Raw genomic sequence first — 23,009 nt, forward strand, 5'->3', positions numbered from 1 at the left:
GAGGCTGCAGCAAAGCCTTCTGTATGCTCTAGTATAAAAAAAACATTAAAAAAACCCGTCTAAATACGTCTTTGAGACACGTAAAACATTTAAAATAGAACGTATTTATACGTTTTTTGGGGAGCAAATGAGTTACGCGTCACAGCCACACACATTGGTCAGTCCACCTGAGAGTGCTTGATCGGCGGCTGTGAGGTCACCGTGTGTCACCAAGGTGGTGGACTTAAAAAAAATGAAGGGGCAAAAATTCTCCTCCACAGGGTCCAGGTCTTTGTGCTGCAATGGCCGCCTCAGAGTGCACCGTGGCCAGCCACAATTCCGCCAATGCACATTGGTCAAATTCAACGTTTTAACAATTGATTCTGTAAACGGTATTGGAGATATTACTCCGATTTATTTTCAATTTAGGCAACATGAATGTTAATTTTAACACATTTCTAATTTGCAATAAAATTAAGAAATTTGCTGAAGAAGCATTTTCACAATCGGAGGTGAGCAATCTTTCCACACTCCAGCGCTGTGGCTAGGAGTCATACAGGGACTACCCAGGAACAGGAAATAGTTCTTCCTGTACCCATGTAGTGCTGTGCAATCACATTACTATATGATTTCTACTATTGTGTAAAATGGTCCATTGTCCCCAGCGGTGTAGTCCAGAAAACCGTCCTGTTTTAGAAACTGAGACATGTCAGAAGTAGAACAATCTATCAATCATTTCTACTTGCTCACAATAATAAAATGATCTTATTACTTGATTAGGAGCCATTTGTATTTATTAGTGGTGGTAATACAAGCAACATTTATTAATTTAAAATGTATTTATCATGACTAGAGACAAATACAGCCACAAACATGTTATAAAACAATGTAGTGAATAATAAACGAAATAAAATCACTCAATCGAACGGTTACACTAATGTAGAAGCTTCATTACACTTGGTTGGATCAACCACGCCTGGATGGAGTGATGACATCATGTCTTCTTTTCCCAGCCCTTTTCGCCGTAAGTTAAAGCGACCACAAGGATTTTCAATGGGTAATAGAACAAAGTACCTCTCATGCAATTTCTTGCATTTAGCACGCCTCTGCTGACCACGCAGTCCAGTTACATTTAAAGTGTGATGTTGACGATGCAATGCACGTTGCCACAAGTGCAATCGATCATTTAAATGCACGCCACAATGCTTCAAGTGAAATCATCTTTATTTACATGGCTCTTTCTAACAGCCTTAGCTGTCACAAAGCCCTTTACAGAAACACGTAGCAAAACAATAATACAATCAGGGTTGGGAGGGTTTCTTTTAAAATGTAAGCCATTACAGTTACAAGTTACCTGCTAAAAAATGTAGTTAGTAACATAATCCAAGTACCGTAATATTAAAGTAATGTAACTGGATTACTTTTGGATTACTCCAATATTGAGTATGCTCATGAAGACAAAATAAAAATAAATATCACCACAATATATATTCTATACAATGTGCCCCTGCTATTTGCGGGTGATAGGGCAGCCTACAAATAGCAAAAATCCTTGTGTAATTAAAAAGCATGTAGGCTATTGATTGATTGATTGATTGATTGATTGAAGGCCAATTGCTGTTTTCAAACTGTCACTCAAAGCAACCACACCTCACAGTATGATAGATAGATAGATAGATAGATAGATAGATAGATAGATAGATAGATAGATAGATAGATAGATAGATAGATAGATAGATAGATAGATAGATAGATAGATAGATAGATAGATAGATAGATAGATAGATAGATAGATAGATAGTCATCCAATGAGGATGACGATGAGTGACATCAACTGCAAAATAAACTTTTATCCCAGTCACAAGTTTAGCCGTGTATATGTTGTACATGATGTTCAAATAGTGAATTGGAAGGAGGAAGATTTGTTTGAAAGGTGTAACTCACATTATGGTTGTAAGCTAGCGGGCTAGCTAGCAAGAAGCCACAGCGCGTAGCATGCCGCTGGACTCTTAGCTCAAACTTTCGCTCCGATTAAGTTCCAGTGAATACCGGTCGCCATTTCCTCCTCCCGTCCGTGAAGCTTTTTCAAACTGCCCGCGTGTGGAGGACACGACTAGTCAGTTTGTTCGTCCCCACCCCCCAACATGTAGCAACGGTCCCACTCGCGCAGACGTGCACACGCTCTCTGTCGCTCTATCCCACTCTCTCTCTCTCTCTCTCTCTCTCTCTCTCTCTCTCTCTCTCTCTCTCTCTCTCTCTCTCTCTCACTCTCTCGTCCTCTTTCGCACTCTCTCTCATTGTAGAAATTGTAATCCCTCAAAGTAATCCCCATTTTTAATAAATGTACCTGTAATCTGATTACATGTTTTTCCTGTAACTGTGATGGAATACAGTTAAAACATTTTTTAAATCTGATTACATAACGGCGGTACATGTATTCCGTTACTCCCCAAGCCTGTGTACTCCTTCTCTTGCTTGACTTCTGTGAGCAGCGTGTTTTCAGTTTCCACTCAGTGACAGTGTGAATGTGCGTGTAAATGGTTGCGGTGCAGTCTCATGTAAAATAATGTATGTTTTTCTGCACAGAAAACAAAGGAGTTCCATCGACGGTGCCACTGCTAACACTCCTAGGCCTCGGCTTCGTAGCCCACTACATCGGCGAATCGCTTTGCACTTCAGTATTTACTGACCCAGAATTGTTGGATTCACACTGTGACAACTCAAATTGATGGTCGTAAATAGGTTTAGCTTTGTTCCGCTGAGTTGTCGTTGCGAATTCCACTGGTTTTGATGCTGTGTTTATCTGTAGTTATAGTTTAGCAAAACTGTCCTGAGCCAAAACAGACACAAGTGCCACAATTAACATATCTCTCTCACAATAACAGGACTGCTTTTAGATGAGCGAAACTTCAGCCTACACAAGCAACAGCCTATCCTTCCACCATAGAAGTTTGGTTGAGCCCGCGTAGTTTTTAACTAGTATATATTTTTGGGCGAGGTTACAGCCAACAGTTACTGTTTGTTTAACAATTAAAGAAAAGCTATAATAAAACAAATACTGCATGAGCGAGTCAAGTGTACTGCCATGTCCAGAACCACAGCAATCACCCCTACCTTGCCAAAGACAAATTCATCATGCAACAACGGGTGTAGTGGCTTAATCAGTAGCTAATATTCTTAAATTGCAATTGGAAAACAACCAAACAGTAAATGTGTTATACTTTAGTTTTTTTTTATGTATTTTACTTATATGTATGTATATGTATAGTATCATTACAAAGCCCCACAATGGGAAGGACATGGAGCCAGTGAGGTGACGCTTGCCCTTTAAGAAATGTTTTGACTGGGCACGTGCGCTCCTTATTTGGGTTAGAGGCAGCTCGTGGTGACCGCTAGTTACCTCTTCTGCTGCTCGTTTCTGCTCCGCATTGAGCAGCAGTATAAAAACCGGCTGGGGGTTGAGCTTACTGTTTGCATTGACTGAGACACACAGATGCGAAGCACCGCTACAGGCGAGGAATACCGTTTTTTATGTTTTGTTTTATTTTAGTTCATTTTTTATTGACTTGGACGTGTCATTCATTCTATTGATGAGAACGGATAACAGGAGAGGATATATTCTGGATAAGGTTGGTGAGTTTGGACTTTTGGAAGATATTGTAATTGTCATTTTCTTTTACGTACCCGCAGTCAGCATACAATTGAATAGTTTATCATTTCATTTCGTTGCTTTAATTATTGTCGATGTCTTCTTCTGATTTTTTTGTTTGTTTTGTTTAGCGAAAGACAATTTGTTTTGCCTTTATTTAAGTGTACCGATCGGACGTTAAATATGCTTGTTATTACTGTATTCTGAAAATACGTATTTGATGAAATTTTGTTTTTAACGAGGGTGTTTAAAAAAATGCGTTGGTTCTTTCTTCTTTGTCAGTAGTCGATGTGTCATATTGTGATGTCAGTATCCTCTTTGCCGTCTGCTCCGAGTTGGATTATAATCAAACTAAATGTTAATCATACACAAAGATTTCCGGTAAATTGCTTTCAAAGTAAACTCTTAATTGTTGCCTGTTCTAAAGCGACCAAAGGGACAACACGTTTTATATATTGCCTTTGTAATTTTTGGACATGAATTCAATCATTAATTAATACGTGGTTTCCCTCACAAACACGGCTTGACATCTTTGGTGGTTCATTGTGCGAAAGGTTGTGCATTTTTAGATGACATTCTTGTTCCGTTGTCTTCAGCAATTGATAACTTTTGTGTAAACACAAAGAAGCTGAATGTGTCCGACAGTAACCTCTCTCCAAAGCAGCAATTAACTCGCTTATTCAAGCGACTTAATCAAACGGCGGTGAATTTTGCCACATTTGTGATTGTGTTGTTTGTGTTTCATTGCGACTCTTAATGCTTGGGCATTGTTTCATTGACAACTGTGTGAGGTCAAAACAATATTGTGTTATAGGCTATATATTTTTAACCGATCTGCTTTAATAACACGAACGCATTTTATTTTATTTATATTTGCATCGTTCTCTGTCTATGTTTTATTTTTATTTATTTTTTAAATATTTTTTATAATACTTACATTCATTGTGGTTTTATTGTCACCGTGTTGTGATAAATGTTGATGATTGAAAATGAAATGAATATTTTGTTGAGATTAACTGGGTTATTATTATTAGAATCGTCTTGAACTCAGTGCTTTCCTGCGTGGGGAAATGTGATATGAGCTGGAATTGATGGTAAACAAGTATAAAATTGACAATTTTTGGGTTTACCACTAAGGGCGCTGTAGCTCTGCACCATTCCGCATGAAGGCTCATTCATCAAAACACAAATGACCAGCGCCACAATCAATTAGGATTACGACGAAAGTATGTTCGACAAGTGAGTTGACCTTTAGATTGTTGTAAGAATTTTAACGGTGCAGTTAAAAAAAAAAGTGGTACTGGAATAATTAGAAACACGTTGGCACGGTTAAACTGATGTCATGCTTTGTAGTTTACACACATATGTTGTATGCATGTGAAAAACAATAGATAAAACCAATCGCGTCAATACAGTTAGCCTACAGTCCACAAGTACAGTACACCTGCTGAACTGAGATCCAATATAAGAGCTGTATCTAAAATTCATCTTTCACAGTAAAAAGTGTGCTCAACCAATATTATTGCAGCACGAGAAATGTACTTAGTTGTATTGGTCTGTTCTTCAGTAAATACTCTTTGACGAACATCAAACATTTTATGTAAAGACAGAATCTTTGATGCAGCACTTAACACATTAGAGCTCATTTGCAAGTATGCCTAATGAAGTGGCCCACGGCACTCACTTTTACATACAGCTTTGTTGGATTGGAAACTTAGGCGGACTTACGTAATGTAATAAAGAGCTAAATGTTTCATTAGAAGCACCCATTTTAATGAAATGCTTACAAATATTTAATTATTTTAAAAATGTTCTTTTAAATGGATTTCTTCCTTAAGTCACCCGCTGCCTTCAATTTTTTTTTAATGTAATGTAAACAATTTGCTTTTGAGTAAATGCTTAAATAATAAGAACATTCAGTGGTGGCATGTGTCACAAGTTGTTCCTGTAAAATTGGATGACTCACTGAGAAAACAGTTAAATGTTAAATAGCCACACAATGTCCAGAGGTCATTGTGTTGTTTGTTTATCCCAATGTTCCTGGTTTTCATTGCAACATTTTATGCATTTCAGTCATTTTACTTAATACACAGACACACACAACTGTGGGGGTGGTTTGTGAGTGTGACACAGTAATGTTATGGAATCAAAGTGGGTTTCAGGCAGAAAATAAATAATACCTTTAAATTTGGTAAAATGTAACTGTGTACATGTTCAGATCTTGTAATACCAACAAAATGGATGAATCAGCTGATAAGGCTTTTTTCCCAACCCCCAAGCAAATATTCAACAAAGTATTTTCTTCTGACCATGTTTGCGCATCCTTTTGCTCTTTCTGGCCCATCCAATCAGCTTCATCTCAGCAAGTGGGGTGACCAAATGAGCAGTATTTGTGCAAACATGAACCTTCACATGGTTATCCAGGAAATAATGTGTGTGCGTGCAGAATAAGTCACGTGCGTTGGTCTTCTTTGGAAAGAGACATCTTTATGTTAACCAAATAAGCCCACTGATGATTATGAAGTTATCGGCCTGGTTCGATGAAGGGAAATGTTTCACATTTATGGAAGTCTTCTGATGTGCTGAATCTTTTTTTTTTTAAATGAGTGATTGCTTTCTGCCGTAGCAACCTTAGTAATTGCTGCTTTGTGCTTGTTTGTTAAATTAGAATTTTAAATGGACATATCCTTTCCAGATTCTTGAATAGGCTACATGTATTTTGTGGTATACCACTGAATGCAGTCTTGTACCACCCGTTGTCAACAAAGGAGGCTATAGACACTCTGCTTGTATTTTTGTGTGTGTTGATTTGCAGTGAGGAGCTGGAGCGTGCTCAGTGAGCTCAGGAAGAAAGCGTGATGGCGGTCTCCACTCAACTGGGTTTACTGCTTTGGAAGAACTTCACCTATCGAAAAAGACAGACTGTAAGCACAACTAACATTAGTAATGGGTTTATCAACCATTTTCCTACATTCTATTACATACAAAAGCTGTTCCACCAGTTTTCCCCCTGCCTCAATCTAGCATAAGCAATATACAGGTCAAGTGGAAATATGACTTTATATTTTTATTGACTTGTCATGTCTGATTTTGTGTTGTTTTACCAAGCTTTATATGTTGGTAGTTAGTTAAACCAGGCATAGGCAAAGAAATGTATCAAAAAAATCAGTTCCTAATTGGGACAACAAATAGGTCAAGTGGTCAACAATAATAGCACAAGTAGCAGCTTAATAAAAAAAAAAAAGTGGAGATGCGGTAAATAACAAGACGAAGAGACAAAGGCAAGTTGTGCCTCTTTTACTCGCCACACAAAACTGGCTGCTTACATTACAAGCGACTAGCTACTAGACTAACTACTAGCAAGCTAGAAGCTAGCAAGCAAGATACTACCCTTCAACACTTTGTACTCTATCCCTTTGAATAAAAAAATGTCATACACACACCCCTCCCTTAAAAAAAAAAAGGTCCCTGGTGAATATCTATCCCTTGTGGGTCACCACAACAATATGATTTATTGTTTTATAGAAATACCTTAAATTAATATTAAACATAGCTAATGTTAGCCCTTTAACAAGCATTTCGGTTTCTCATATTATTTTTGCCATTTTAGGGTTTCTGCGGGAGATTGATTGATGAATCTAAAATCAAGGCCTTAATTGGCATTAGGATTTTTTTGTTTCAATATGCGAAATATATTTTAATTTATGACAAGTAGGATTTTACTTGTGTTGATAACATGCAATCATAACAGCTGAACCAAGAAAGTGTCAATGTGATTTTAGTAAGGAGTCTGATGAGCAGATTTATGTCCTGTCGCAACTTTGGACAACAACTTGGACAACAAACAATGTGATGACACAAGTGCACGTCGGCTCAATTATCTAGTCACCATCTTGAGCAGCCTGGTGTCCACTCACTCAAAATTATCTCAATCACATTCAGCAGTGGGCCGAAACACAAAGCTGACTTCTGTTTAAATGAAGTAGCCACATTTGCATACAATAGTCCTTTATCCCTCCGTCAAGAAGCAACCTTTCCCCGAAGTGACGGCAGTGCCTGCTTCATTTTTCAGCCCAGTGATTTTCAACAAAGAGATACAGTGAAGTCTCAGAGCGAATGTCTGTCTTCTTGATCCCTCCCAGCGCTTTTGGTGATTGTCTGCCGTGCTGGTTCAGACTTAGCAGACATATGGAACAGATGGGCAGAAAACCCAGAGTCGTTTAAACCCAGCAGACTTGTCTCGCTGTCTCCACTTATTAACCCATATACTTTACCACTTAGTCTCACGTTGGGGATGACTGCTGACCATCTCCACACACACACACACACACACACACACATACTTGCCTCTGTGTATTATGAGGACATTTTTTCCAAACCGGTTTAATTGTGTATTACAGGGACACCCCTTTCTGCTAATGCCAGAGAGATGGGACTTGCACCCAAAATTTTTTTTTGGGGTTGTCCAGGAAAATTTCACTTCAAAACTTGAAAAAACTCAACACACGAAAAAAAGAAAAACCTGAAAAAATCCGTAATTGTGAGGACATAGATAATGACCTAAATAAGCCACGCCCATTGCAAAAATGGTAATTATGAGGACCAACTCACATTACAAGGACAAAGTTTACACAACACACAGCAACCATGTCACTGAAGTGATTTGAAAGTTCTGGCATTCTGACTTTACACAAACTAAAATGGCATTGATGTGTAATGACTTACCTGATATAAGGACACATTGTTGTACATAACAATACTGTGAAATGCAAAGTCATACCTGATCTGTCCTAAAATTGTAAGTTTTAACATGGTGCTCATGTTACAACTTACAATTTTAGGACAGACTGAAACTGGTATGTTAATAAAACTGCTTCTTATGTGAACAGGTTATCTAGGTCAAACGCAGCTTTGTAATGGATAAGCTCGACATGAAACCAGATGCAAAAGAGTCAGTGAACATTGAACATTTTATTCTTTAAAACATGACTACCTCTCATCTTAAAGGATGAGCAGTTTTCTCATAGCTCATTCCTGAAATACCTTCGGATTTCTGAATTTCTGAAACAGGTTCAATGTAGGAAGTGTCCGAAGTACTGTGAGAATCTGGAACATATTCCTCTGCTAACGAATCCTCACTTGAACTGGATACATCAGCAACCTAATTTTTTAAACGAAAACAATTATTACATACATACATACATACACATATTGTCGCTGTTCTGTGAAAAACACTTCCACCATAGGAGCTACCGGAGAGCAGCCCGCGACCTAAAAATGGAAACGTGTTTTTCACAGGACAGCAATGATATCCATATATACAGTAGATGCACACATACTTATGCATATATACAGTGGCTCTAAAATTAACCTGCCAGATGCGGGTTAAAATTCCTTTTGGCGGGTGGTCATAAATATTTACTAGCTTTACTTCGCTGTTACTTAGTGATGTTACACTCGAAGTAGAAGCTTGAGAAAAGTGTCGAGCGCTCGCGGCAGAAGTAGCTCCCGCCATTGATGGGCTAATGTGCTAAAGTTAATTTACCATTTACCACCAATTTACCATTTACCAATTTTTAATGTTGACTTGTAGGAATTTTAGTCCCATACAAGCTTATTGTTGGATACAATATTTTGAACGTCTTGGCAATACACATTGCATAAAAAATTGTTGTGATTATATTTGTTAGTTATATAGTTCAGCCCTAGCATCTACTCTACACTCTTCACTCCTAACGTCTTGCTTCTGAAAACTGATTTCAACATCAATATTCAAAAAGAAATCTCGTCACCTGGTCAACTTGGTCTGTGACAGCTACGTCTTCAGCTATGTCTTCAGGTTGTGCTTCAGTTGAAACCTGGTACACATGAAGAGAAAAATACATATAAAATTCAATTCTTAGTAACACGACTGTACCTGTGCATTTACACAGTTACAGTACATAAAGAACAATTAATAGGTTAAAGTATTGTAAATGCAAACTCATTTTATTTGCCATTACAAAAATAAATAAATAAATCCTTCTGCACTACAGGTTTGTGTAAATTGGTGACGTCTATTTTTCACAATGAAACAAAAACAAGAAAATACACAGTCCTCAGAGAATCCATACCTGACCAGAGTATGAATTGTATAATAACTCCAAGCCCTCAAAACTTATTTTACAGTCACGGTGTATGAATACACTGTCCTCAGTGTCAGTTATTCACAACTATAACATTGTGAGGACTAAGTATCTGTGAGGGCTGCACAGTATTGACAAAACATGCGACATGGGTGTTTTATACAGTAATGGAGATTATTTCGACATTGAACATGGACCTAAAAAAAAAGGATCTATCTATAGCTATATATTTTTATAATCCAATGAAAAAAAATACACGATAATCCGGAAAAATAAACATGCTCATTGTGATCTTATCCAATTAAGTTATTTTTTGTTAGTAATGCCCCTCGATACGTTTCTCGTATGGCGATGCGCAATTAAGGTAGTCTCTGATTGGTCAAAGTCAGACTAAAGTATACAATCCAATATTCATTTGTTGCTTGTCTTTGCAATACACATATTGCATGAGCCATTCGTGCGACAAGATATTTTTTTATATATTGTGCCAACGTCTTGCTTCTGAAAAATGTATTTCAACGTCAACATTCAAAAATAAATCTCGTCACCTGGTCAACTTGGTCTGTGACAGCTACGTCTTCAGTTATGTCTTCAGGTTGTGCTTCAGTTGAAACCTGGTACACATGAAGAGAAAAATACATATAAAATTCAATTCTTAGTAACACACAAGTCTGTACCTGTGCATTTACACAGTTACAGTACATACAGAACAATGAATAGGTTAAAGTATTGTGAATGCAAACACATTTTATTTGCCATTTCAAAAATAAATAATCCGTCAGCACTAATGGTTAGTGTAAATTGGTGATGTCTATTTTTCACAATGAAACAATTAATAGAAAATACACAGTCCTCAGAGTGTCCATACCTGACCAGAGTATGAATTATGAGGACTGTATGTGTAACTCCAAGCCCTGAAAACTTATTTTACATTCGCAGTGTGTAAATACACTGTCCTCAGAGTGTCAGTTATTCACAACTACGACATTGTGAGGACTATGCACCTGTGATGGCTGCACAGTATTGACAAAACATGCGACATGGGTGTTTTATACAGTGATGGAGATTATTTCGACATGGACCTAAAAAAAAAGATCTATCTATATCTATATATTTTTATAATCCAATGAAAAAAAAATACACGTTAATGCGGAAAAATAAGCATGCTCATTGTGATCTAATCTTATCCAATTAAGTTATTTTTTGTTAGTAATGCCCCTCGATACAGTTCTCGTATGGTGATGTGCAATTAAGGTAGTCTCTGATTGGTCAAAATCAGACTAAAGTATACAATCCAATATTCATTTGTTGCATGTCTTTGCAATTCACCTATTGCATGAGCCATTCATGCGACAAGATCTTTTTTTTTTTATAAATTGTGCAACGTCTTGCTTCTGAAAAATGTATTTCAACATCAACATTCAAAAAGAAATCTTGTCACCTGGTCAACTTGGTCTGTGACAGCTATGTCTTTAGCTATGTCTTCAGGTTGTGCTTCAGTTGAAACCTGGTACACATGAAGAGAAAAATACATATAAAATTAAATTCTTAGTAACACGACTGTACCTGTGCATTTACACAGTTACAGTACATAAAGAACAATGAATAGGTTAAAGTATTGTGAATGCAAACACATTTTATTTGCCATTTCAAAAATAAATAATCCGTCAGCACTAGTGGTTTGTGTAAATTGGTGACGTCTATTTTTCACAATGAAACAATCAATAGAAAATACACAGTCCTCAGAGTGTCCATACCAGAGTATGAATTATGAGGACTGTATGTGTAACTCCAAACCCCTGAAAACTTATTTTACATTCGCAGTGTGTAAATACACTGTCCTCAGAGTGTCAGTTATTCACAACTACGACATTGTGAGGACTATGCACCTGTGATGGCTGCACAGTATTGACAAAACATGCGACATGGGTGTTTTATACAGTGATGGAGATTAAACATTTAACACGGACCTAAAAAAAAGATCTATACATATACTGTATATATACACATACATACATATACATATATACATACATACATACTCTATATATACAGTATATATATATATCTATATATATATATATATATATATATATACACATACATACATACACACACACATGCATACAGATATAGATGTATAGATATATATACTGTATATAGAGAGAGAGAGACATAGAGAGACAGATATATAGATATAGATAGATAGATATAGAGATAAAGATAGAGATAGAGAGATCTTTATAATCCAAAGAAAGAAATGCACGTTAATGCGGAAAAATAAGCATGCTCATTGTGATCTAGTCTTATCCAAATGTTATATTTTGTTAGTAATGCTCCTCAATACAATTCTCTTGTATGGCGATGCGCAATTAAGGTAGTCTCTGATTGGTCAAAATCAGACTAAAGTATACAATCCAATATTCATTTGTTGCATGTCTTTGCAATACACATATTGCATGAGCCATTCGTGCGACAAGATATTTTTTTTTATAAATTGTGCAACATCTTGCTTCTGAAAAATGGATTTCAACATCAACATTCAAAAAGAAATCTCGTCACCTGGTCAACTTGGTCTGTGACAGCTACGTCTTCAGCTATGTCTTCAGGTTGTGCTTCAGTTGAAACCTGGTACACATGAAGAGAAAAATACATATAAAATTCAATTCTTAGTAACACGACCACCTGTGCATTTACACAGTTACAGTACATAAAGAACAATGAATAGGTTAAAGTATTGTGAATGCAAACACATTTTATTTGCTATTTGAAAAATAAATAATCCGTCAGCACTAGTGGTTTGTGTAAATTGGTGACGTCTATTTTTCACAATGAAACAATCAATAGAAAATACACAGTCCTCAGAGTGTCCATACCAGAGTATGAATTATGAGGACTGTATGTGTAACTCCAAACCCCTGAAAACTTATTTTACATTCGCAGTGTGTAAATACACTGTCCTCAGAGTGTCAGTTATTCACAACTACGACATTGTGAGGACTATGCACCTGTGATGGCTGCACAGTATTGACAAAACATGCGACATGGGTGTTTTATACAGTGATGGAGATTAAACATTTAACACGGACCTAAAAAAAAGATCTATACATATACTGTATATATACACATACATACATATACATATATACATACATACATACTCTATATATACAGTATATATATATATCTATATATCTATATATATATATATATATATATATATATACACATACATACATACACACACACATGCATACAGATATAGATGTATAGATATATATACTGTATATAGAGAGAGAGAGACATAGAGAGACAGATATATAGATATAGATAGATAGATATAGAGATAAAGATAGAGATAGAGAGATCTTTATAATCCAAAGAAAGAAATGCACGTTAATGCGGAAAAATAAGCATGCTCATTGTGATCTAGTCTTATCCAAATGTTATATTTTGTTAGTAATGCTCCTCAATACAATTCTCTTGTATGGCGATGCGCAATTAAGGTAGTCTCTGATTGGTCAAAATCAGACTAAAGTATACAATCCAATATTCATTTGTTGCATGTCTTTGCAATACACATATTGCATGAGCCATTCGTGCGACAAGATATTTTTTTTTATAAATTGTGCAACATCTTCTTCTGAAAAATGGATTTCAACATCAACATTCAAAAAGAAATCTCGTCACCTGGTCAACTTGGTCTGTGACAGCTACGTCTTCAGCTATGTCTTCAGGTTGTGCTTCAGTTGAAACCTGGTACACATGAAGAGAAAAATACATATAAAATTCAATTCTTAGTAACACACAAGTCTGTACCTGTGCATTTACACAGTTACAGTACATACAGAACAATGAATAGGTTAAAGTATTGTGAATGCAAACACATTTTATTTGCTATTTGAAAAATAAATAATCCGTCAGCACTAGTGGTTTGTGTAAATTGGTGACGTCTATTTTTCACAATGAAACAATTAATAGAAAACACACAGTCCTCAGAGTGTCCATACCAGAGTATGAATTATGAGGACTGTATGTGTAACTCCAAACCCCTGAAAACTTATTTTACATTCGCAGTGTGTAAATACACTGTCCTCAGAGTGTCAGTTATTCACAACTACGACATTGTGAGGACTATGTATCTGCAAGGGTTACACAGTATTGACAAAACATGCGACATGGGTGTTTTATACAGTGATGGAGATTAAACATTTAACACGGACCTAAAAAAAAGATCTATACATATACTGTATACATACACACTCTATATATACAGTATATATCTATATATATATATATATATATATATATGTATGTATATATACATACATATCTATATATATATATATATGTATGTATATATATATACATATATATATATATATATATGTATGTATATATATACATATATATATATATATATACACATACACACACACACATGCATACAGATATAGATGTATAGATATATATATACTGTATATAGAGAGAGAGAGACATAGAGAGACAGATATATAGATATAGATAGATAGATATAGAGATAAAGATAGAGAAATAGAGAAATCTTTATAATCCAAAGAAAGAAATACACGTTAATGCGGAAAAATAAGCATGCTTATTGTGATCTAGTCTTATACAAATAAGTTATTTTTTGTTAGTAATGCCCCTCAATACGGTTCTCTTGTATGGCGATGCGCAATTAAGGTAGTCTCTGATTGGTCAAAGTCAGACTAAAGTATACAATCCAATATTCATTTGTTGCATGTCTTTGCAATACACATATACTGTATACATACATACAGTATATGCATGAGCCATTCGTGCGACAAAATATTTTTTTATATATTGTGCTACGTCTTGCTTCTGAAAAATGTATTTCAACATCAACATTCAAAAACAAATCTAGTCACCTGGTCAACTTGGTCTGTGACAGCTACATCTTTAGCTATGTCTTCAGGTTGTGCTTCATTTGAAACCTGGTACACATGAAGAGAAAAATACATATAAAATTAAATTCTTAGTAACACGACTGTACCTGTGCATTTACACAGTTACAGTACATAAAGAACAATGAATAGGTTAAAGTATTGTGAATGCAAATACATTTTATTTGCTATTTGAAAAATAAATAATCCGTCAGCACTAGTGGTTTGTGTAAATTGGTGACGTCTATTTTTCACAATGAAACAATTAATAGAAAATACACAGTCCTCAGAGTGTCCATACCAGAGTATGAATTATGAGGACTGTATGTGTAACTCCAAACCCCTGAAAACTTATTTTACATTCGCAGTGTGTAAATACACTGTCCTCAGAGTGTCAGTTATTCACAACTACGACATTGTGAAGACTATGCACCTGTGAGGTCTGCACAGTATTGACAAAACATGCGACATGGGTGTTTTATACAGTGATGGAGATTATTTTGACATTGAACATGGACCTAATATATATATATCTATATAATCTAATTAAAGAAATACACGTACGTGCAGAAAAATAATCATGCTCATTGTGATCTAGTCTTATCCAAATAAGTTATTTTTTGTTAGTAATGCTCCTCGATACAATTCTCTTGTATGGCGATGCGCAATTAATGTTGTCTCTGATTGGTCAAATTCAGACTCAAGTAGGGCCTGGCAATAAATCAAATTAATTGAATAAATTAAATTTAAATTGAATCGTTGAAAATTTGCTAAATCGTGAAATGTATTTTGTCTTCTGGATTATTAAAAGCTGTTGTTATGTTCTGTTACATCCAGATGTTATTGTGAGTTGTAATTTTGCACAAGTGGTGGCAGAATGCTGGATGGTTGGTTTAAAATACTTTTTATTTTATTTTTTGGCCATATCGCTTAGCCTCAGACTAAAGTATACAATTAATCCAATATTCATTTGTTGCACGTCTTTGCAATACACATATTGCATGAGTCATTCGTGCGGCAAGATATTTTCCACATATTGTGCAGCCCTAGTATCTCCACCCTCCACTAATGTCTTGCTTCGGAAAACTGATTTTAACAACATTCAAAAAGAAATCTAGTCACCTGGTCAACTTTGGCGCAGTCTGATAGCTGTGTCTTCATCAGGTTGTGCTTCAGTGGAAACCTGGGGCAGATGAATAGACAAAAATACCAATACAATTAAATTCTTACTAAGACTAGACTGCTATAATATAATTTCATGTAATCATGAATGTGCGACCAGTAATTCTAGTATGTCACATGTATGACACAATATCCAAATGTCATAAGAAATCACGATATGATAATTAACATGATATTGTGAGGTTAGCGATACTCACGATAACTGTAAAAGTAAAATAAAAAAACAAGTCACAATATTGTAAAAAATGAAATAAAAAAATTATATTGAGAAAAGAATGTACTTTTGCTTTTGAGTTTTAATTAATCTTTTATGTTTTGTCAAACCTTGCACGATATCCCCCCCAAAAAACAAAATTAAGTGTGACAACACACCATATAAACATACCATAGTGTTTTTCCATTGTAGCGAAATTCAAACATGAAAACCTTCCGGGCATCATGATACACTCTCAGCCTGTTTTCACGTTCCTGTTTGCTTAGAACTTCTCCTCGATATTCAGTAGGAAAGTCTCTCTTCTGAAAGGAGCAGGAACTGAACACTCCTCGACCTTACAAAGAAAAAAGGATACAACAGAAATATTTCATTATAACAATAATGAAAACTAGACCCATACTAAAGAATATTTTACCAATACTCACCTTTGAATTAATTAATATATTTTATGGTGAAGCCATTCTTGTCTTTACCTAAGGATGAAAAGTATGCTACCTCTTCTTTGGGTTTAACTTTTGCCCTCTGTGGCCTCATGACTGACATGTCTCACTGAAGATAATGATCTAAAGCTATAGAAAAAAATAAGTTTCAATCAGTTTGATAGGTAACTTGGTGCAGATGTCTTGAAGTTGACTTTCAGTGTACCATAATAGCCTGTGCAGTGTGCAGTAAATGTGCCAACGAAAATAAAATACAGTGGATAGCACAGCTCTGCTAAATATTTGCATAAATTAAATGTAATGAACACTAACAGACTTTACTGAAATATTTCTATTGAAAGAACAAATTTAAGTAAACACAAATGCAGCAATTTACCAATACTTCATTTATACTGTACTGGTAATACTAAGCCATTGTATATTTTCACATCAAAAACCAGCCTGTTATTGCTTTCCTCTTAAAAATTGCAATTAGCATTCATCTTACTCAACAGACGGTTAGCTCTGCTATGCTAACCGTCGCTAACAGAAGCGTAGCAATTCTAAATAATTAGCTGCATCCATCATAATCAACAGATGGTTAGGTATGCTAACGTAAGCTTAGCTGCACTTACACTGGACTTGCATTATAAATCATTTTCGCGAAAGAGGGAGCAATGTACACAAGCGACCAACAACAACAGGAAAAATTCGAGCTTCAAACCTACCTCATTAGCACAGCTACACGCCATCACATCTCGTGAAGTAAATAGAGCCGGGGGCGGTTCTCTATCGGGGCTGCTGGATGACGTCACTTCCGTACTCAGGGCAATATAATAAATCCCGTTCAAATCAACAAATTGGTTCAGTCGTTGGATTATGAACTTTGTTGATAAGAGTGGCTATTGTTCTATGATTTACAGTGTCAATAAAAAAAAATAGATCACATTTAAAATGAACCCCAAAGGCTCATATATTAAATGAATTACCACAGACGAAAACAAAGGATATTATTGCTAGAATTATAGATCATTTTGTAATCATAAAATGTGATTTCAGTTTCACTTTTTTAAAAAGGTTTTTTTTTTCATTAACGAAAATGTTTTTTTGCTTTAGTAAATAAAATAACCTTGCTGCTGTCATACAGTTGCTGTCCGAGGATGTTTTAGTACTATACTTTAGTAATGGATGCATGTGTTTTTTGGCAAAATTGTGAGCGAGCCCAATTCCTTGGCTGAGAAGCAACCCTGCAAATGAATGGTCACATGATGCTTTCCTTTTGGCATGAAGCAGGACTGATGGTAGCGCTCACCTTTTCTTCTCCAGACAAGCATTTTTCCGGATGCCCCAAACATTTGGAAAGGGGGTTAATCAGAGAAAATAACTTCAACTCTTTTTTTCTTATTTTGGTCTGTATTTATGGAATCCCCTTTTCACTGGTCACACCAGGCCATCCTCCAAAAGTCTTACTCCCTCACCATGGGTGTAGATGCACTCATACCTGCTTACTGCCATTCCTGAGCAAGCTCTACACTGGTGGTGATGTCCTTATCCCGCAGCTGAATCAACTTTGGGAGATAGTCCTGGCATTTGCTGGATTTTCTTGGGTGCCCTGAAGCCTTCTTCACTTAAAGTTTGTAAGGTCACTAAAGGAAATTACTTTAATTTTCATGGCAAATAGGGACTTTGCAATTCATCTAATCACTATAACATTCTGGAGTACATGCAAATTGCCATCATAAAAAAACAATAATAATAAGTCAGCACTGGAGATTTTTAGAAAATCAATGTCATTCTCAAAACATTTGGCCACTGGTGTACAGAAAGATGTTACATTGTAAAGGCAGGGTGGGATGTTAAATGATGAATCAATATACGGCACTGACAGTTTCTCTGTCTCTGCCTCCAGCTGTTCAAAGTGATGTGATAAACAGCTGTTAACCATTGTATATTTTCAAATAAACAACCACTGCAAGAATTAAATGCTGAAATATATAATTAAATGTCATAGTGTATTTCATTATTTAATTTATCTACTTAGGAATTGGTGGCTGCAAAAAAAAAAAAAGGCTCTGCGTCTACAGACAAACATTCACAATACACAGCATTTTGAGAAAAAACGGAATTATGGGGACATGTGCGTAATTGTGGGGACAGGTGACGGTCAGCCAATCAAATGCTGTGAAATATACACTGGTGTGAATAATTCATGAAGTGGTGCATTACGAGGACCTTCCTACAGGGGGCGTCATCAAATACACAAAAATACACAAATTCATGTAATTATGGTTTACAAGGACATTGGCTAAAACTTTGGATTTAAGCCTTCTACAGCCCTAGAAGCACTTCTGCATTGAATGAATTATGAGGACATGGGCTGTGTCCTCATAATTCAAAATGTCCTCGCAGTGTTGCGTGTATTCAGGTGACATGTCCTCATAATACACAAAGGCAAACACACACACACACACACACACACACACACACACACACACACACACACACACACACACACACACACACACACACACACTTCTTTTATTTCTTATGCACTGAAATGAACAGTCAAGTAAAGCGGTGACTGAGCACAGGTTTGCCATAAATTTGATGCATTTCCCATCTTCTCTGTTTCTTGCTTATTTTCTCAGATTCAGCTGCTGATTGAGATTATCTGGCCCCTCTTCATCTTCTTCATCCTCATCTCAGTTCGAATGCACTATCCACCGTACGAGCAGCATGAATGTAAGATGTCCCGCCATTATGAGAATGAATAATGTTCTTCTTTAATCATAAAACAAATGATCAGTATTTGTTACAAAAAAACGTAATTGTAATTATGTCGGTTTAAAAATCGTTATTTGTAGGTATAATTAACTTATAGTTTCTTGGTAAAATCAATATTCATGTTTTCCTTTGCATGTTGTCTCAGTGGGATGTTTTGGATTTGTCAATATTTGCTTGGACCATTGGAACATATGTTGGGGTCTTCACGAAAATCCAATCATTAAATTGCATCAGGTCTCTTTTACCGAACTAATTTAAAAAAAATGCACAATAATGATATAATATCAAGTAGAAAAGACACTTGGACACACACATTAAAGTCAATGAAGGCAGTGGCAACAACATTAGTGATGGGTCTTCTTTTACACACCTCCAGCGCACCTGACAATTCGGTGGCATAAAGTAGACTAAGCTTTAGACCAGCTGGAAGCAGGTCTATGTTGTGGTGCAGGTAGTGTAAAGCTATTATGGTGAATTACATGTAATTTTATGTAGCCGTAAAGCACACTGAATTGCCTAATGTACGAATTGTGTTGCAACTTGCAATCACAAATACATTATCTACTGAGCCTTTTCCATTTACATCTGCATTGTCTTTTGGATTGTAAAACTAACGTCAATAAAAAAATAATGGCATGTTATGTGTACATTCTCAGGTCATTTCCCAAACAAAGCCATGCCTTCAGCAGGAACTCTTCCCTGGGTACAAGGAATCATCTGTAACGCCAACAACCCCTGCTTCCGAAACCCAACCCCTGGAGAGAGTCCTGGGGTGGTAGGCAACTTCAACGATTCTATGTGAGTGATGAAAATGACCTTCTTCCATATTTATAGAGTAGCTCAATGATTGTGTACTGTATAATGTTAATCAGCAGAGGGATCCAATACAAGAGCAGTGTTTATTTTTGTGGTTGTACGGCCGCTTGCAGTCTCGTAGAACTGCACTGCAACATTCTCAAGGCCGTTTCTGACATTATTATATAACACTCACAGTGGATGTCATTCATTTGCCGTTGACTACAAAGTCTCTATTTTGTCTCATTACAATTGTTACATTTTCAGAATCTCTCGACTGTTTCTTGATGCCAAGAAGTTCCTGCTGTTCACCCAGAATGATAAAAGTTCCGAGGGCTACCGAGGACTGCTGAGGGCCCTCCACAAGATGCAGAAGAACACCGCCCGTAAGGACAGTTTGATTATCAGCTTGTTTTGTTGTATATTAATATAAGTCTGTTCTATTTGGATTAATAATGTGCATTACCAATACACACATTTCATTTATGGAGCCAGCTACGATGACATAAAGCATTTGTTATTGACTCGATATGTACTTTTTGAAAGTGTTCCGCTTTCAAGTAAAAATCAATCATTAATGAGATTTTTTTGGGAATGAATCATGGCTAATCAGTAGATGAATGAAAAGGGTGATGCAAAAATGAATCGAATTGTAAAAGTTAGCAACATGTACAACAAAGTCAAGCTCTTCTGAGCTTGTTTCTTATCAGTGTCTGACATGCTGGGGGGGGGGGGGGGGGTGTTAGTCTCCCAGAGAGAGGCCACTGGGTGTTGCCTTTGCTATTGCGTGCCAATGGACGAAAGACTTACATGTGTGCCACCCTGACAATTATTGTGTAACCAAGACAAAAATCTGCACGTTGTCCCGACTTGAATGTTGAATCTTTCTACTCGGAGGCAGAAGATCTCAATTGTCAGACAACGTTCAAGCGTTACGTTTTTTATTTGGACTCTCAGAGCAATATCTAGAACGACCGTGATAGGAACAGATCCGCAGCCAATGGCCATGACCCTGCTGCTGAGAAAGGTTGCGTTTCTAAGATAACGTCTTGTTGTTGGCTGCACTGGGCAGACTTGGTGCAGCAGTTTCAAATAAGAGAAAGTACTGTTTTGACTCTGCAGTTAAATAAAACATGTCGAAAGAAGAAAAACCTAAGAAGGGTTGACTAAACATGTACTTTTTGGAGCTCACACGTGGACAATTTACAGTCCTTCATTTATCTGACATGTTTTAGGAGTGTGGGAGGAAGCAAAGGGAGAATATGCAAACTCCACATAGGAGTTGCTGAGCCAAGGTTCAAAACAGGAACTGTGAGGCAGACTGCCCAGCATAAAGACAGCCAAGACCAAATAACAAATAACAAGAGTCTGTTGTACTTTTACTAATTTGCCGCTATAATATGATTCCGATACTCATGTGATCAGTTTGTTTCCATGAATAAATGCTTGGTTTCGCATGAGACCCTGATGTGGAGCAGATACAAAGTATTATGCAAGTAAGCATAACAGTAAGGCTTTTTGTTGTTGCAAACCATCTGTTCTTTTTGTCCGGAGGTAGAGAACATTATTATGCAAGAGCCCTGTAAGGCATAGGATATTCTCTCCAAAAGTCAATTATTACACAGTAATCCAAGTTAGAGTATCACATTTACAAATAATTTTAATTATAAATATTAATGCTTACTCTTGTTTTATGTAATGCAGAAGGGCCAGTTATTGTGTTTTCCAGTCTATTTTGTTAACGGATACACATTTGTTATGACTTCATTGGGGGTTATTTGAACACTACAAAAACTGAAATCTTAAGTAAGATATAATTTCTTAAATATAACCTATGTTTGCTTATTTTGTTCTGACAAGTTATAAAATGGTCAGACAAGATCATTCTGCTTGTTTTAAGGTACTTATTAATTATCTTATTTGATCAAGCAGTCTCGGCAACAGCCAGTTTTCAGTACGGTTTTCAGTGAGGCTTAAATATTTTCCACATTTTAAGATGACTAACTAACAACAAAGGCTGTGAATTGGGGTTTCATATGTTGAATTTTGTTATTTTAAAATTTTGCATAATCTAGTAATAGGATAAATGGCAACAAATACAAGTATGAAAACAATCAGATAAAAGTGCAATATAGCTCTTTATTGTAAGTATTTTTTTCTTGTAAAAATCATCAGTTCAAGTGCTGCTCCAGTTTCATGTTATAATTATTAAGATCATTTGTCCTCTTTCCAGTAAAGCTGTGCATCATCTTTGCAACGATCAATTTCTAAATGTAGACTGGTGGGATTTAAACAAACTGCAGCCTCACAACTTGTAAAGCAGAATCCAACCATAAAATGGTGGCATTTATTTCACTGCTCTTAAAGCTGTGTAGCAACCTCTGTTCAGTTTGGTTGTTTGTGGTTCACAATGGCAACAGCCAGTTTGGTTAGCAATGGCATTTGTTGCCGAGGAGTGATGTTTGGCTTTTCAACAAAAAAAAGTGCCACCGGAGTCTTGTTAAATAATATTCATGTTTAATATGGAGATTGCCATGTAATTCGCCACTTCCAGCATAACAAACAAAAACAAGAAACACATAAGATTAGATAAAAGTAAGGCCTGGAATGGGATCCATGCATCTCTGTTAACTACACAACCTCCCATTTTAATGAGCTTGCACTGTACAATCTAGTCTGGTGTCCTCTGTGCCCTTTGTCTGCCTTTATTTTCTACTGGGACACTTGATTAGAGCCTATTAGTACTCCATGGAGGTTCACCTCAGAGAATTAAGACAACCCATAGACACAAGTACACAATTTAACACCCAGTTTTTCACTTCCTCATTGGCTTCACGTTGGCTGCGGCAAACAGTTTTGTGTGTCTGTGTGTGCATCAGAGAGGAAGGAACTATTTGGCAGGAAGTAGAGCAAAGTGGAATGGCCATAATGAACCTT

The 23,009-nt window shown here is 36.3% G+C and overlaps 2 protein-coding genes across 2 annotated transcripts in view; one reads left to right on the plus strand and one right to left on the minus strand.

The window, feature by feature from the left end:
• The first annotated feature begins 3,419 nt into the window (after positions 1 to 3,419).
• Positions 3,420 to 23,009, plus strand: part of LOC147169918 (phospholipid-transporting ATPase ABCA1-like) — a 45,291-nt gene continuing 25,701 nt past the window's right edge. Inside the window, exons 1-5 of the mRNA XM_086083508.1 lie at positions 3,420 to 3,608; positions 6,444 to 6,552; positions 19,142 to 19,235; positions 19,934 to 20,075; positions 20,340 to 20,458. Coding sequence (XP_085939634.1) covers positions 6,487 to 6,552; positions 19,142 to 19,235; positions 19,934 to 20,075; positions 20,340 to 20,458 — 421 coding nt within the window. The 5' untranslated portion in view covers positions 3,420 to 3,608; positions 6,444 to 6,486. The remainder of the gene's footprint in view (positions 3,609 to 6,443; positions 6,553 to 19,141; positions 19,236 to 19,933; positions 20,076 to 20,339; positions 20,459 to 23,009) is intronic.
• LOC147169919 (uncharacterized) lies at positions 7,947 to 17,278 on the minus strand. The gene is made up of 7 exons (XM_086083509.1): positions 17,222 to 17,278; positions 16,500 to 16,643; positions 16,246 to 16,408; positions 15,801 to 15,861; positions 14,664 to 14,729; positions 9,421 to 9,486; positions 7,947 to 8,789 (listed from the first exon to the last, which is right to left on the minus strand). The coding sequence occupies exons 3-7, from the start codon at positions 16,278 to 16,280 to the stop codon at positions 8,625 to 8,627; spliced, it is 393 nt and encodes a 130-aa protein (XP_085939635.1). The 5' UTR covers positions 16,281 to 16,408; positions 16,500 to 16,643; positions 17,222 to 17,278; the 3' UTR covers positions 7,947 to 8,624.

The sequence above is a fragment of the Leptonotus elevatus genome, chromosome 8 (genome assembly GCF_054856555.1).
Source record: "Leptonotus elevatus isolate MCC_2025b chromosome 8, RoL_Lele_1.0, whole genome shotgun sequence".
Taxonomy (NCBI): Eukaryota; Metazoa; Chordata; class Actinopteri; order Syngnathiformes; family Syngnathidae; genus Leptonotus; species Leptonotus elevatus.